This window comes from Crotalus tigris, unplaced genomic scaffold (assembly GCF_016545835.1).
Source record: "Crotalus tigris isolate CLP2741 ecotype Arizona unplaced genomic scaffold, ASM1654583v1 scf7180000024465.619267, whole genome shotgun sequence".
NCBI lineage: Eukaryota > Metazoa > Chordata > Lepidosauria > Squamata > Viperidae > Crotalus > Crotalus tigris.
In genome coordinates this window covers 554,070-571,356 of record NW_024100636.1, presented here as the reverse complement: position 1 = coordinate 571,356, position 17,287 = coordinate 554,070, and the positions used below count along the sequence as shown (strand labels likewise).

Genomic DNA, 17,287 nt, shown 5'->3' with positions numbered 1-17,287 from the left:
GCTAATGGGCCATGACTTTGGATTGGCTATGGATCCCTGCTCTAAGGCCGACCTTCAGCATAAATTATTTTTAATGTTGCCAATGTGAGAATTAATAAAGGAAAAGCTGCAAACGTTTTCATAAAGGCTGGCAATGAGTTTTTAAGTTTTCCCCTTCAAGGGTTGTATGCCTCGTTTTCATTGGGATAGTCACGACTTTTGGGACTAGCAGGTAATGTTGAAATTTCAAGATTGTAACAGCAGGGTGGAGATCCCTGACCACAGTATTAAATGAAAATAAAACAGAATACTCTTCTGTTTCCAAAATGGATGCAAGAGGAGGAACATCCAGCCACAAAACATCGTTTATCAGAAGACAAACAGATGAGAATGGTCCTTCATAACTCTCTTTACACCCTAATTTACTTTTGTATTTTTTTTTCTAATTATGTGGGTACACCTCTAACCAAAGCAGTGGACTATAGCCACCAACAGTTTTCATCTTCTAAGACGTGCAGTATCCATTGGTAAATTTAGATCTGCAAGTACTCCGTTTATGTAGCAGACATAACACTTTTTTAAAAAAAGTGTTAAAAGTGGAGCCTCAAGGATACTAAGTGAAGGTCCTATAGGTGCTTTGGAACCTATAAATGCTTTACTGGGGATGCCAACTCTACATCCTTGGTGGGAGAGGAAGGACCTATGAGTGAGGAATTAAAGCCTCTAGATTAGAATATCAAGAGATAATAATTAACAGCCACATTATAATTCAGTAAAATACTCTACCAAAGCAAGTTCACGTCCAAACCAAGACTAACCTTTTTCTTGCCCGTTACCGTCCATTCTTTCAACACTGCAGCAGCACTACCTATTAAGAAAAAAAAAACATAATTATTAAGATTCACATGCTCCTTAGCTATGCAAAACAATAATAACAAAACATAAAGATACAAGAATAGAATATAAAACAGTAAGCTTATGTCGCTGATATCAAAATATGGCAGACAGACAGACAGAAAAGATACGAATTTATTTTCTGGTCAGAAGATAGAAAACAGTGTGTTTTGTTTTTGTTATTAAAAAAAAAAGAATGATTGTGGTTCTTAAGGAAAGACCAGGATATGCTACTGAAGTGTGAAATTTTTAAAATTTACCTTAAAAATAAATATAATAACGAAATGCCTATAAATACTGTATGTAATGTATTCTTGAGAAGAGTTTGCTTTCTATTATGGTGACACCTGAATTGTTTTCCAGGATAATTGTTGGAATTTAAAACAAAAGCTTAAGAATACTGGTCTACAGGACATTGAGTAAAAGCTAAGCTGCTAAATAGGTATTTTTAGGACATTGTTTAGACAAAGTAGTTTTGTATCGTAGTGATAAGGTTTTAGGATTTCTATGCTTAACAGAAGCCTCATTAAGACCCATTTATTTAAGTCAAAAGCCACTAAACGGTAGCATCCTTACACAGTTTCTGAAATCATGTTTTCCAATTAATTTTAGTACCTAATGAAAAGCATTAATCCATTTCAATACAGAACAATCTCAGAAAAAATGCTTCCCTAATCTGGGTTCTGAAATGTACAATTCTAGGCTCAACCAGAAAGTCTTGTTTTCAGAAGTCTAAAATAGGTTGTGAAAGAAGTCATAGGATAAAACCATATTTAAAATTAAGAATGAAACTTTTAAAAAAAGCTATGAAAAAGGATTACATTGTTTAGAAAAAGAGATGCACAACACTTTCTGGGCTAACAGCTAAAAAGCTAAAAAGCACTGTGTTAAATCACCTCAAAAACATTAATTTCATTTTTATTTAAGTTAGTATGTTACAGTAATGTTTTTCCCCCCTATCACAATTAAAATGACAATCTGATAACAATCTTTAGTGTCTCTGGGGCAGTACTCAGAGCTTCCAAAGGCAGCATATAAACTACATAAGTAGTTCCTGTTGAGGCTCTCAATAGGCAAGGAAAATTTCAGTTTCCAGGACTTCCTGTGAACATGCATGAATGAGTTATGGAGAAAATTTGTGAATGTGCTTTGCTACTGGAGAACATAGTATTCAATATCTAAAGCAGAATTTTAACTGAGCACACTGCTCATTTTTCTCCATCCCAGGCAACCATTTCTAGTCTTCAACAATCAAATTAGAATTTAGAAATGTTTCTGATAAAAAGGGCAGACGTTTTATATTTCCTTCATAATTAACCTTGAAGTAGAGAGTCTTGTAAAATATATTCCAAGTATCATGCAAAACATGTAAATCCTATGCCTGTTATATAACTTAAAACACCATAGTATCAGAAAATGAAGAAATGTATATATTTTAATAATTATTTAGCATTCTGTAATTGCATTACGCTAAGATTGCATGTTAAATGACAACTCACTGCTTCCCCCCCCCACATCATATTTAGTTTTTGAGGCCTGCCAGAAAATATCTCAAGATAGGAACTAAGAACTTACCTTCCATGAAAGCCTGTACAGTTCGATCTACACAATTATCAAAGTGTTGCAGCACTAGGATAATCTCATTGTTGCTGCGGTTAGGGACTATCGCTCTCACGGCACTAATCTGGAAAAATGAGATACACAGGTCACATGTTAGCCATTTACTTCCCAGACAAATATTTGCAACTGTAAACCCAGGAGAAAAATTAAGTTTCTTTTCTCTTAAATTGATGTCAGTTTCGTTTTTACTCTGGGAACAGCCCATTCATTTTTCCTCTGGCAGCCTGTGTGTGGTGTTAAACCCATTTCAAGCACTTACAACTAGAGTTGCAAGCAACATGAGCCAGCAGCTTGAGTAAAGCCATCCAGCTTCCACTGGTTAAGAGGTCACTGAAAAGCAAATATTATGACTCAATATGCTCTGAAATAGTCTGACCAGAAAAGCTTGTCCCCAAATCAATAGCAGCTAAAAAAGAAGGGGAAAATAAATGTTCAGCCATGAGACAACAGGAGGCAGGACTAGACACCAAGGATGGAAATTAATCAAGGAGAGAAGCAATCTACAACTAAGGATAAATTTCCTGACAGTTAAAACAATTGATCAGTGGAATATCTTGCCTCCAGAAGTTTTTGAAGAAAAGATTGGACAATGATTTGTCTGAAATGGTATGAGGCAGGGGGTTGGACTGGAAGACCCTCAAGGTCCCTTCCAACTCTGTTATTCTGAGACAAGCTATCTGTCAATAAATAGTTGAGATTGTGGAAGAAGCAAGATACCACTTCCCACAGGAAAAGGACCACAAGAAAAGTTAAGAACTTATTGTCAATTTTCATATGTTCTATTCATACTTCAAGGGAGTCATCATACTTTCTGACTTTCAAAGCAATACTATATTATTTTCAGCTCTTAATGGTCTGTTAAGATATTACTTACCTTCTCTTTCATATTTTCAAAGGTACCTCCTTGGGCCATTACAGTATTTGACTGCACATCAAATATGAATCCTGACAAATCTGAAGAATCAGAAAGAGATGAATGTTCAGAATGAGAGGGAGAAATTTAAGTTCAGAGAGTAGCTGTAGTTATAGATTGTTCTGCGCAGGATCACATAAATATAGGCTGGAAATTATGCTAGAATAACTCATCCAATCTCTGGAAGCAATAACTTGCAGGCACACCCCCTGGGAGAGGCAGAAAGCATATCAGTTTCACCTGTTGAACACCACAGCACTAAGTACATACTTTCTTAAAGCAGGCCTCTGAAAAAAACCGTTCTGGCAATATTGCAAAACTAGTCAAATATTAAAACATGCGCTAGAAAGGATTTTAGCTGAATAATTTTCAAAGTCAGAAATTCAGACTCCTACATCTTACGGCATATTGGAGTTCTTCTTAATGTTTATCACTAAATTCTATAAATTTTCAGGGTAATTCTAGAATTACAGCAAGTTGTGTTTCCTGCTAGCTGTAAAATTTCATGGCTATTCTATATTTCAAGGCAGCATTGCTGAGTAGTCATTAGTTGATTGTTTGGGGAAAACTCATGTTCCAATGTTGATATAGCTGAGGTCATTGTAATAGCAATGAAGAATCAGTTCTTACTTTCAGGGTTGCTGGAGAAAAAGTGACCCGGTTTAACTGACCTCTACTGATTCCATACCCAGGTCTACTATACCTAGCTCACAAAAAATAATAAGTTACCTAGCAAGTACAAATGTATCCCTGAGGTAAAGATACACTTATCTACCTCAAAGGTGGCACTGGGCCACCCAACTCAGATCAGAATTCAACATTTAAAGCAGTGGGATGTGTAACAATCAACTGGAATGCACTATCTTTGATTGAAACTCACAGCAGGAATACCAGATTGACTGTGTAGTTCAAAGTTGCCTACCCCTGGTGTAGTTTATCAAGAGACACACTAGTTCCGTTTCTTTTCTAACCCGTTTATCTTTGAGAATATGTTGACATTCTTCGACATTAGCAAGTTTGGCTAAAAGAAAAACATCCAGAAAAATCACAAAAGCAATGAACGAATGAAACCTTTCTCAGATTGACAATATAGCATCAATTACGGCAACTGGATCAATTTTAACAATATAATTTTTTCTGCTCTTTACTAATACAGAAAATAAGGTATCAAATCTATGTATTAGAATCCACTTCAGCTCCAAGACTTTACTTAATATTGAATATTGCCTCTCTCTTCAGGATATATAAACTGCAGGATTTTTGTAATGCATTATTAGGTCTACTAGTTATTATCATTTTCATGAAAAATGATTAGATATTCTGTTTTTATACATGTCACCAAATAAGGACATTACAGGTCTATCCTTTTATCAGTTTTAGACCTAGCAGCAAATGAGTTGATGACTTAAATATCTAGTTCAGTGGTTCTCAACCTTTTTATACAGCGACCCCGGTCATAAGGACGTGCGGCGCCGCCCCCTGAGGGAAAAAAATGGCGGATCGCGTTGTTTGGCGACCCCCGTAAAATGGTCGTTCGACCCCAAATGGGGTCGCGACCCACAGGTTGAGAACCACTGATCTAGTTGATGATGCAGAAATCAGTAGTACAGCAAATGGCAGTTGAGATATTTTATCTGAAAATTCTCTAAAGTCTCCAGACCTGAAATTCAAAGTTCAACCAGGAAGTAAACATGTAATATTCACCTTTCTTTCAATGGTTATTCAGAGATGCATTAGTTTGATGTCTCTTTTAATTTTAACAAACATTGCTCTGTCTTTTGAATTGCATGAGGCATTCAATAAAACACTGCATGAGTGCAAAATTAAGAGGTCAAGCTAAAACAGGGGTGTCTAACCTTGGCAACTTTAAGACTTGTGGACTTAAACTCCCAGAATTCCCCAGCCAGGCAGGCGTAACACTTCTTTATTAGATAAGCATATGCAGGCAGTTGCCACAAGTAATTCACCTTCAGATTATCATTCAATCATATTTCATCAATACTAAAATAATTACTAAAATAACTAAAATACTGGAAGCATCCTATTCACTATAGCAACAGTATGTTTGTTACTTGTTGACTGCATTCAAGTAACCATTTACCCTGACACTATTTTAATAAATAAACTTTAAGAAATAATTGGTTTTAGCAAGAGTTCAGTCAGTTGTTCCCAAGCCTTTTTCCCAAGCTCCTTATTAAGATGAAACCCCAAAATGGAATCTTCTACCAATAATAATGCCATCAAAGTAACATTAGTGGCATTTTTGCTTACTTCTAATTTAGTATACTAGAAAACAGACTGCACATTAATTTGTGATCACGGTTCATGTTAAATTTGTGAGACATAGTACAGCCATGTCTTATAAATTTAACATAAACAGGTGATCCCACCAATCTACCATGTCAAAAACTGCAAAAGAAAACACTGTATATGGCAAACCATTTATATGACTTTCCATATGTGATTGCCAACGTGCAGATCTCAAGATGAGAATTGCAAAGGGGGGGGGTTAAGCTGGAATTTCTATCTATAAAAAAGAGCATAGGGGGAAAAAACAGCAAGCTCTTCCTTCTTCCATAGCTTATGCCATTTTCTTTGTTCTGAGAAGAATGGACAGAACACCAGAAAAGCTAAAGCATTTAAAATGGCTCTTAACATTTTTCTTCAAAGATTGTAGTTTGAAAACCTATGCTGTAGGTTACATAGAATTTGTTCATAATATAAACCTGTAATATATAGGAAGATGTAGGAGGTGTGAAGATGTGCACAATGTTTTGTCCTACATAGTGAGCTATCAGGATTTAAAATCTTGTCTATCCAGAACATTCATGTGGATTTTTAGATGCATGTCTACTTCTGAGACTTCAAAATGACCAGGACAAACTAACCAGGTACTTCTATCAGGTCAAGCATGAACTAAACCTTTGCTCCCTGGTGACACTTTCATAAAAGACAAAACAACCCGACAAAGTGAAGAAAGCCCGCTTTGCTTGCCAAGAGATGCTTGCTAAATAGTATGGCTATTTACTCAGTAGCAGAATCCACAGTAAATAGGATGGCTATTTACTCAGTAGCAGAATCCACAGAAAACAACAGCTCATAGACTGAACAACGGAGGAAAATTGTTGTTATCATCATATCAAAAAATATTGCAGAAATAATCCTTGGGGGCAATTTTATACCACAGAAGAGAAAATTTACTTAATTAGTCATATCTAACTAGGAACTGCTAGAAATTCAAACACCTTCTCTTCAATTCATTATTCAACGAACTGTTCAAGAACTAACTAATAAGGCTTATTGCTTATATAGAATACTTTAAGAGGAAAATAGCAATAGCACTTAAACTTATATACCGCTTCAGTGCTTTACAGCCCCTCTCTAAGCAATTTATTTAGTCAGCATATTGCCCCCAACAATCTGGATCCTCATTTTACCAACCTCGGAAGGGTGGAAGGTTGAATTGAGAATCAGCAGAATTAGCCTGCTGATTATAATCATCTCTTGGGAGGTTCCCAATGACACTCTACTCCCACCCCTCTAAGGCTCTGAGGCGAAATATAAGGAAAATGGGAAACATCACTATTCATTAGTTGGAATTACAGCTAATGCCCTACTACGTCCAGAATTTCCCAACTGCATTGGATACAAAGGCTCTAATATGAACTAATCTATTTCTTTGCTGTTCAGGAAAGTTTATTAAAATCTGTATAGTAGTGTGAAGGTTTCTATAAAGATTTTTGGGTAGGCTAGAGTAGCAGCTACAGCTGGGGTTTGAGTTAAGGTTTGCAATTTTGGGAAAAATATACAAAGCCTCATTCTTGTCATTGTACTCTTCAAGATGCAGTAAAGCAACAAATTTTTAACTAGGACTGGTTAATCTCTTGTAACGTTGTTAATATTCAAGAAACGGTATGAGTTGAAAGGATTGGATTTAGTTTCCCAAATGATATCATCGTTCTGCAATCTTATTAAAGCTGCACCTCCTAATGTCACCCATTTCATCATCAAGGCAAAAAGAGAAAGCCACTGGAAAAAATTGATTTGTATGCTATAAAATGGAGAAAGATACATTTTTGAGCAAATGTGCTGCCAAGTCTTGGCTTTTCCAATGGCAGAAATAGGGGAATGGGCCAAATGAACCCCTTAAATGGATTAAAAGAAATAGTTAAGCAAGACAAAGCTATTAATATTAGGGTTTGCAAAGTCAGTTACTTTAGCAGGCAGGTAGGGTGAATTGGGCCCAGAAGAGTTCTATTCCTGATTTACAAATTCAGTTTTTAAGAAAGTGGACTTTTCAGTGTGATAATAAAAACAATATTTACTCCCCAAATTTACTTAACTATCTTCAAGTATAAATGTATACGGGTAGTCCTTGACCTACGACATCTGCGCCCAAAATTTTCTGTTGCTAAGCAAGACAGTTGTTAAGGGAGTTTTGCCCTATTTTACGACCTTTGTTGCCACGGATGTTAAGTGAATCACTGCAGTGGTTAAGTTAGTAACACGGTTGTTAAGTGAATCTGGCTTCCCCCATTGACTTTAATAATAATAATAATAATAGTAAAGTTGGAAGGGACCTTGGAGGTCATCTAGTCCAACCCCCTGCTCGGGCAGGAAACCCTACACCATTTCGGACAAATGGCTGTCCAGTCTCTTCTTAAAAACTTCCAGTGTTGGAGCATTTACTGCTTCTGGAGGCAAGCTGTTCCACTGATTAATTGTTCTCACTGTCAGGAAGTTTCTCCTTAGTTCTAGGTTGCTTCTCTCCTTGATTAGTTTCCACCCGTTGCTTCTTGTCCTGCCTTCAGGTGCTTTGGAAAATAGCTTAATTCCCTCTTCTTTATGGCAGCCCCTGAGATATTGGAATACTGCTATCATGTCCCCCCTTGTCCTTCTCTTCGTTAAACTAGACATACCCAATTCTCGCAACCGTTCCTTACGCAAACCTCATGCAAACCGTGACTTTGCTTGTCAAAAGATCGCAACAGGTGACCGCATGATCTCGGGGACACTGCAACTGTCATAAATGCATGCCAGTTGACAAGGGTCCACATTCTGATCATGTGACCACAGGGATGCTGCAACGGTTCTGAGTGTGAAAAGTGGTCATAAATCACTTTTTTTCAGGTGCCATTGTAATTTTGAATGGTCACTAAATGAAAGTTTGTATGTCGAGGACTACCTGTAATTAGGTTTGCATCCTTTATCTTTTATTAAACAGCTTTCTGGTTCCCATTGTGGAGAGCAGATAGCCTTGTTAATATAAGCCTTTCATAGGGCATAGGTTTGGCATGTGGCCTTGTCCAATTTATTTCCTATATACGATTTAGGTACTAGAGGCCCTGCGGGATTCATTCTCTCATAATAATCTATAAATTTTACATTCTATACCAAGATGCCCATATAACGTTAGCTGTCTATATGATTAACTGCTGTTAATGGCATGAAAGATTCAAGAGACGTGAGGCATCTTGGCCGTCATACTGAACTTCAGGGACCCTTTGGAACTATGAGGCTGCTTCCAGCAAAAGTACGATTGCCATGGCCAACTGCCTTTATACAATAACCTGTAGCAAGAAAAATCAACATTTTTCTGAATAAACAGAGATTCTTAAGCCTTACTTTAACAGCCAAGGAAACAATATTCTGACTGAAAATAAATCCAGTGTTATGGTTCCGGCTAATGAAACACTTCAAAGAACTTCCAGGCATTGATTTTCCTAAAAGTCATTTATTGTTACAAAATGTCGGCACAGGCATACAGAAGGTATGCCAAGATCTAAATTCTCTTCCCCTGAGCAATTAAATTATCAGCATGTTCCCTCCCTAAATTAGCTGTCATATATCATGTTATCCAATTAGTGTGAAGGTCAAAGGTTTCCTTCCTCTCTCTTTCCTGGGCTTTTCCCTCCACCCTCTTTTGCTCTGCATTAACTCTAAAAATACCAGACAGTTCTGCATATTGTCAAAGCAAGAATATACAGTATTTGCAGCGTTGACATCCAGTATGTGTCACTTATATAAACATGGAACTGCATTTGCTATCTTTTGGTTCCTCTATTGAATTCTGCAACTTATGTGCAAATACATTCTCTCTTTAGAAAGGAAAAAAAATGAGTGAATTTTGAGTGTATGGAGTTACGTTCGTTTAGAATTCTAGAAATTTTTAGAAGATTAGGGAGAATAATCTTATAAGCAATTATTGAAATAAGAGATGATATTCTGACAGATGAAACAATACTGTACATTTATGCAGACCTAAATTCAATAAGAACTGCAAGATGGACAGCTATTTTTCTTTGTAGCAGCTTTCCTATGCAGCTGAAAACAAATACTGAAACTCTTCTAAATGAGAAATTCTGATGCAACACAAAAGAGTTATTGCTAATAAAAACAGAAAGTATAGCTGCAAATTCCTTTTTAAAAGATGGAACATAATTTTCATTGTTCCATGAATTATAGTCATTACTAAGTCAACATCATAGTGTGATTTTTGCAGTTGCTTGTTCCATAAACGCATTTTTTTTCAACAAAGGAAGATAAAAAGCTAAATGTAACCAAAGCTATTGTTCCATAAAACAACTGTGGAATAGGCAAATTAATTACAGCTAATAACATAATTTAAAACACAATTGCTCTAGGAAAATAAGATTACATAAAATTACATAAAATCCTTTTGTCAGAGGTTGGAATAAGATTATTTTGGAGTATTTTTTTTAAAGATGGCAATAATAACAACAGAATTGGAAAGGACTTTGGACGTCTTCTAGTCCAACCCCTGCTCAGGCAGCTAACCCTATACCAGTGATGGTGAACCTTTTAGAGACCGAGTGCCCAAAAACTGCCCCCGTCCCTGCTCTGCTCCCCTATTCCCCACCCCTCCTGCCCACAGGACCACTCAACGCCTCCAGGGCCCGCCGCAGATCGCCCAGGCAGCCCACTAGCGTTAAGGCGGCCACACCCTCTGCCCGCGCCTCACAGCATCAATTGCATGATGGGGTGTGAGGGCAGAGTCTTGTCTACGCTGCCTGGCTGCCATGTCCTTGGCTGCGCTGCTCTTTGTGGACCACGCTCAAGGGCGAGTCTCCTTCAGGGGGGCTGCTGGAGAGGAGGGGGTCATGGGGGTGGCAAGGCTGGGGCAACGGCACGTGTGCCCACAAAGAGGGCTCCGAGTGCCGCCTCTGGCACTAATGCCATAGGTTCACCACCACTGCCCTATACCATTTCAGACAAATGGTTGTCCAGTCTCTTCTTAAAAACTTCCAGTGTTGGAGCATTCACCGCTTCTGGAGGCAGGTTGTTCCTCTGATTAATTGTTTAACTGTCAGGAAATTTCTCCTTAGTTCTAGATTGCTTCTCTCTTTGATTAGTTTCCATCCATTGCTTCTTGTCCTGCTTTCAGGTGCTTTGGAGAATAGCTTGACTCCCTCTTCTTTATGGTAACCCCTGAGATATTGGAACACTGCTATCATGTCCCCCATCGTCCTTCTCTTCATTAAACTGGACATATCCAATTTCAGCAACCGTTCTTTATAATCATCTTTGTTGCTCTTGTCTGTACTCTTTCTAGAGTCTCAACATCTTTTTTACATCATGGTGACCAAAACTGGATACAGCATTCCAAGTGTGGCCTTACCAAGATGTTATAAACTATTAACACTTCACGCGATCTTGATTCTATCCTTCTGTTAATGCAGCCCAGCACTGTGTTGGCTTTTTTGGCAGCTGCAGCACACTGCTGGCTCATATTTAAGTGATTGTCCACTAGGACTTTGAGATCCCTCTCACAGTTACTACTATTGAGTGAGGTACCACCTATACTGTACCTGTGCATTTGGTTTTTCTTGCCTAAATGTAGAACCTTACTTTTTTCACCACTGAATTTCATTTTCACTAAATGGCATCTTTCAAAATATTTCCCAAAGGAGCTGTAAGTTGGAGGTGGAAAGAATGAATAGGTGTAGGAGTGGTGATTTTGGATAGATCTGAGGGTCTTTAATGGAGTTCTCTGGAGCTGGAGGAATGTGCCAATGTGGATGAGGTAAAGTTGCATTTGGTAAAGCAGTGCCTTGGATAGATATTGCAGATTTGGAAGAGAGCAAGAATGCTCATTAGAAAATTCAGTTCATAACTTCCGGTTAGGTGTCGCGGTGTGACAGGCACAGAAAGACAGGCTCCGTCTTCTATGTTCGATTTTGCTCCACTGGGGACTCTAAAAAGGGTCAAAGGTTGCCCTGGAGAGGTGACAAAGGAGGGGACCCTCATTGATCGCAGAGGGGGGGTGGCCCTTCCACTAGATCCGAGAAAGCCCTCCAAACCAGCGGGGGAAAGACTGGCTACATTAATGTAGCACAGACATGTCAAACTCGCAAACATCACATGACATCACGCGACGTATCGGAACTTTTCCCCCATTGCCGGCAATGGGGTGGGCATGGCTTCGTGACACATCCAGCCCATGGACCAGCAGTTTGACACCCCTGATGTAGCTAGTCAGAAGCTGCTGACAACCGAAGATAAGCACTAACTAGCAATTTTTGAGCAACGTGGATGGAACTGGGTGAGACTTTATCCTCTTTGACTTTAATACTACTGTCCTGGAAAAAAGAATGCCCAAAGCAAAGTATCCTCCCCAATGAGAGAGGGAAGGGAAATTTTTGCCCTGCTCCCTCAGGAAAAAAAAAGCGGTGAATTAATTGCTTTGGTGGAAAATAGAGAAAACTACAAGATCAATTTGGAATTAATACAGATAAGTAGCTCTGAAATTTGGGGACTAAAAGTACTTTTGAGATTTTTTTTAGAAAAGATATTTGAAAGTCTGTAAAATAGGCTTGAATTTGGAAAGTTGGAAGACAGTGTCAACGACATCTAGTGGCGAATCACAGCACTACAATTTGTTATGCTTAAAGGAAATTTGGCTTGAAGCCCGGACTTAGATAAGACTCTTTGTTGTTCCTGGAAACTTTCTCTTTTGCAGACTGCAGCTGGGAAAAGGAGAAAAAAATTCTTGGGCTGCTTATCTGTATTGGGGACCCTATTGGACTATAAAGACTACATACAAAAACAAAATGGGTGTCTCATACTTACTTAGCCTCAAATGGTAAAAAAAAACATCTTTAATACTTGTCTCCAAAACCCCCAGCTTGATATACCAACAAGAAAATATTAATGAATCTCAGAAAGAAATTCTTTCTATGTTGAAATTAATCCAAGAGACAATTGTTTTATTTAATGATGAAACTAAAAATAATGCAAATGAGATAAAAGAACAATTTTCCAACCTAAACTTACAAATCCAGAAAACGACTACAAAGAAGGAACTAGTAACCTAGAAAACAGAAGGAAAATTAGAAAAAAATGGATCCAAAGATGGAGGACCTAAAGGAAGGACTCAACAGACAGATACAGACAAATGAAAAATTAGAAGATTCAGTGATAACACCAGAAATGGAAAAGATATCTTACTTGTCAAGATCTCAGAACACAATTGAGAATAAGGAAGAAGAGCTGATCAAACGGATGATAAAGCTGTTAGAGAAATGCTGAATATTGACAAACAAGAAATGAAAAGAAAAACTGAAGGAGAAGGGTGGAGGCTGTTTAATGAATATAAATGTGTTGAGCGTTCTTCCAAAAATACTTCAATCAAATTTTCTTCCTCATTCCAAACAATATATACAAAAACAGAGGAAGATTACTTGATGATTCAAATGCACTGACTTGGAAAGTTATTTTGCAAAGGAAGAAAGCTAGAGTAAGAGTGAAGAAAATGGAGGTTTTGACCTATTAGATGGTATATTATACTATTAAACAGATGTTTGAATATGGTTAAGAAAATAGATAACTGTTAGAAATAAAATTATTATAATTAGAAGGATAGGATTTGTAACCAGAATATTATACTTTGTTATGAGATGGAAAATATGAAAATTCTAAAAGGGTTTGAATAAGGGAAGCTTTTGGTTACCCAAATATAATTTATTATGAGAAAATTATAAGCGAAAGAGATATTTTGAACATTGACGGGAAATTATTTTTTTAAAAAAAGCTGGAAAAACAGGATATTGATTGAACAAATAGATTTTAAGTGCAAATGCAATTGAGATATGTTCTGGCTAGAAAAGATATTATAAACTGACACTATCGATATTATGTATAATACCAGAAAAATGTGATGAAGATGTCTATATTTAATTGTATATGTATTAACAGTAACAAAAATTTCATTTGCCCAGTGTGGAAATATGCATACCACCAGAAGAAGAGAGGATCAAGGAAGCACTGGATGGTTTAGTATTGGAACTAGACTGAGAAAGTTAATATGTACCACTGAATTACCAATGGATCCAGACAACAAGTTGTTTATTAAGTACTCATGATTGTAAAATTAGAAAATTAATAAAATATGTATAAAAAAGATAAAGAAAATGCAATTCATGGTGTTTCATGATGATGGAATGCAAGCTTCAGGTTCAAGAATTTGGAATTGGAGGGAAAATTATTAGCAATTTCCTGTCCTGGGTAATTCCTGTAGGACTGTGGCTGGGTGTCAGTGGAGCTTGACTTACTTCTAGTATTTTAAGAATGGGACAACAAGGTCAAGATATAATGTCCTAAGTCTAGTGAGGGCTTCATGGACTTAGCAACTGAAATGCTAGAGTTGGTTACAGCTCAGGTTGAGACTCCCGATAACATCAGAATCCCTCTGATAATTCTATCAATAGAATGACCCAAGGGCATGTCATTGTCTGGTGAGCAGTAGAAGAAGTGAACTGGGTCAGCAGCTCGAGGTGGACCTCCACTTATAGTGAGATGTCAGGGGCTATAACAGGATACATTAATAAGGTCTTGAAACAGGAACACTTGGGGAGGGGGAATTAGGATGATAGAAGAAAAGAAAGATGGGTGCATGGTTGGGTTCCAGTATGAGTGGCTTTGCCATATTGCTGGCAATCTGTAGGTGTTGAAACTGTGCAGAAAGTAGTCAAAAATATTTCATATTATACTGGGGGGGGGGTTTCAGATGAGGGGGAAGCGTATTCTGATTTTGGTGGGATAGAATAGGCAACAGTAGGTATGCCATTACAGTGAAGAAGGGGGCAATTATCTGTTTTTAACTTCTGGCCTAGTGGCTTCACACCTGAATAACAGGGTTGGTGGTATAGTGGCCTCAAAATACTGGTTTTCTGCTTACTATTAAAACTGAAACTATTTTGTATTGTCCTTTGGATGCTGATGTGGCACCATCTGTTTATTGAGATTGGAACCATTATTGGTTTTAGTTATAAATAAATGTATGCTTTTAAGTTAATCACAAAGAATACAAAATTAGCATTTTTACAATCTAAACTGCTTGTCTTTGTCACTTATCAAGACTATTCAGTTGCAGCTCAGAGCAAAAATATACTTGAAAACAGATTCCAATTCCATAAAATTACAACTGGATCCACTTATAACAAATTACAGAAAGGAATATGACACATTAGGGAGCTGCAAATTCTATTACTAGATTTAAAAAAGAGGATAATCTGGAAACAAAATAACTACCTTTAGAAGGCTATTTATATCAGGCTGAAACAGAAAGCCTTTTCAGACAAAAATGTCCAATATTAACACACTTACTGTACTCATGTCAGAAAAATTTTCTCAGGACCTAAACATAAGTGGATTATTTCAATTTTCATTTGTTTCTCAGACTTTTGGCGAAGATCAAGTGTAGCACTTGTAAGTTTCATACAGACACCTCTTGATTAAATTCTTAAAGATACTAGTCCAGTGATGGCGAACCTTTTAGAGACTGAGTGCCCAAAAACTGGCCCTGCTCCCGTTCCACCCCTTGCCCTGCCCCCACCCCACCTGCCCACAGGGCCACTCACCACCTCCAGGGCCCACCACAGATCGCCCAGGAGCCCAGCAGCACCATTGCGGCCATGCCCTCTGCCCGCACCCTGCAGCATCAATTGTGCGCAATGGGGTGTGAGGGCAGAGTCTTGTCTATGCTACCTGGCTGCCATGTTCTTGGCTGCGCTGCTCTGTGTGGGTCACACTCGGGGGTGACTCTCCTCCAGGGGAGCTGTTGGTAAGGAGGGGGCCGCGGGGGGGAGGCAAGGCTAGGGCAATGGCACATGTGCCCACAGAAAGGGCTCTGAGTGCAGCCTCTGGCATGCATGCCATAGGTTTGCCACCACTGTACTAGTCCATTCAATCCACACAGAAATTATTTGTAAGGATTGCAATTCTTTTTCAAAACTGAGCCCAGGTTTTCTTCAATGTACACCTATTTTGTTCAACTGGATCTACAATTTCAGAAATTTTAAAGGCAGTTTGCTACCAATAAATGTAAAAGCTATTTTGATGTAATTTATTATTCCAAATGCAAATATACAATATCCATAGCTGTATTCACAGTGAAAATGATAAAAGTGTTCCTTTTGTTAAAATAGTCAATGAAAAGAATTTGAATTCTGAACTTCTTATCCAATGAAAGTGTCAAACTTGACAAAAAAACCACCCTCATTTTTTTTTTTCTGTTGCTGGAACCTCATCCATATCCTATATATCTTGCCATCATATTCACATTGTTTCTTTCTTTCATACATTACTCTAGATTCTGTTCAATATACTACTACGTACTCAAAATATTCAAATAGGTTGTCTATGGAGATTCTCAATCATCCAGGTCATGGATATCCTAAAGTTGCTTTTCCCAAAGGCAACTGGACTTTCTTGAGTTTTTTTTTTTAAATATTTCCTTCTCATCCAAGAAGCTTCTCCAGTTCTGACTGAATGGTGGGGAAGGGGCGTTGTCTTACCTGAACGCCTTTTCTCAGCATGGAGATGGAGAATCCACCAATGGGTTGAGACTTTATTCCTGCCCAATCAGATCAGTCAGCCAAAGTTGCCATGCCCGTCCTGGACCACGAGATCCCAGTCTTGACATGAGCGAAGCCATTGACTGACAGCAAGACGTTGTGGCTCACAAAAAAATTAAGCCTAGACCTACATGGCCTATAAGGGTGGGTGTGGATTCTCCATCTCCGGGCTGAGAAAAGGTGTTCAGGTAAGACAACGCCCCTTCTCCAGCACTGGAGATGGATAATCCACCAATGGGACGTACCAAAGCCTATTGTCCCTAAGGATGGGAAATAGACTGGTCCCGTGTGGAACTTTGGTTTAAAATCTGCTGAAGAACCCTCCTACCAAAGGAGGCCTCTGCAGAGGAAAATCTATCGATTTTATAGTGACGGATGAACGGGCAGGCGAGGCCCATGTGGCCGCTCTGCAAACTTCCTCAATTGAAGCTTGGGTGGCCCATGCCGCCAAAGTGGCTGCACTCTTTGTAAAGTGTGCCATGACCCGTTTGGGGATCGGCAAAGCCTCCGCCTGATATGCCCCAGTGATGCATGCTCTGATTCACCTACCAATAGTGGAAGAAGAGACCTTTCGACCCCTGGAAGAGGAGTGGAAGGATATAAACAGAGCTTCTGAACTGCGGAATTCCGCTGTCCGTGAAATGTAGTACCTTAGAGCCCTACGGACGTCCAATGTATGCCATTGTCGCTCCAGGTCGTGTGCTGGATTTGGACAAAAATCCGGTAGGACTATCTCCTGTGACCTGTGAAATAAGGAATTGACTTTTGGAATGAAAGTAGGGTCTAGTCGCAGGACTACCCGATCCCTGTGGAAGCAACACAGATCATTCCGTATTGAGAGCGCGGCTAACTCAGAGATACAACGAGCCGACGTAATGGCTACCAAGAATGCTACCTTGTGGGTTAGATAGCGGATGTCACATGTTTTCACTGGCTCGAACGGTGCCCTGGTAAGCGCCCGTAGGACCCGTGGTAGATCCCACAAAGGATACCTGTGTACAGTAGG

General features: G+C 38.6%; 1 protein-coding gene across 3 annotated transcripts in view; it reads right to left on the bottom strand.

Annotated features, from left to right (window-relative positions):
- The window catches only part of SPATS2 (spermatogenesis associated serine rich 2), a 61,546-nt gene that overhangs the window by 21,285 nt on the left and 22,974 nt on the right, over positions 1-17,287 (bottom strand). For all 3 annotated transcript variants that reach the window (XM_039332840.1, XM_039332842.1, XM_039332841.1), the window contains exons 3-5: positions 3,368-3,447; positions 2,449-2,557; positions 798-847 (exon numbers count right to left, since the gene is read on the bottom strand). In XM_039332840.1, the coding sequence (XP_039188774.1) occupies positions 798-847; positions 2,449-2,557; positions 3,368-3,447 (239 nt within the window). The remainder of the gene's footprint in view (positions 1-797; positions 848-2,448; positions 2,558-3,367; positions 3,448-17,287) is intronic.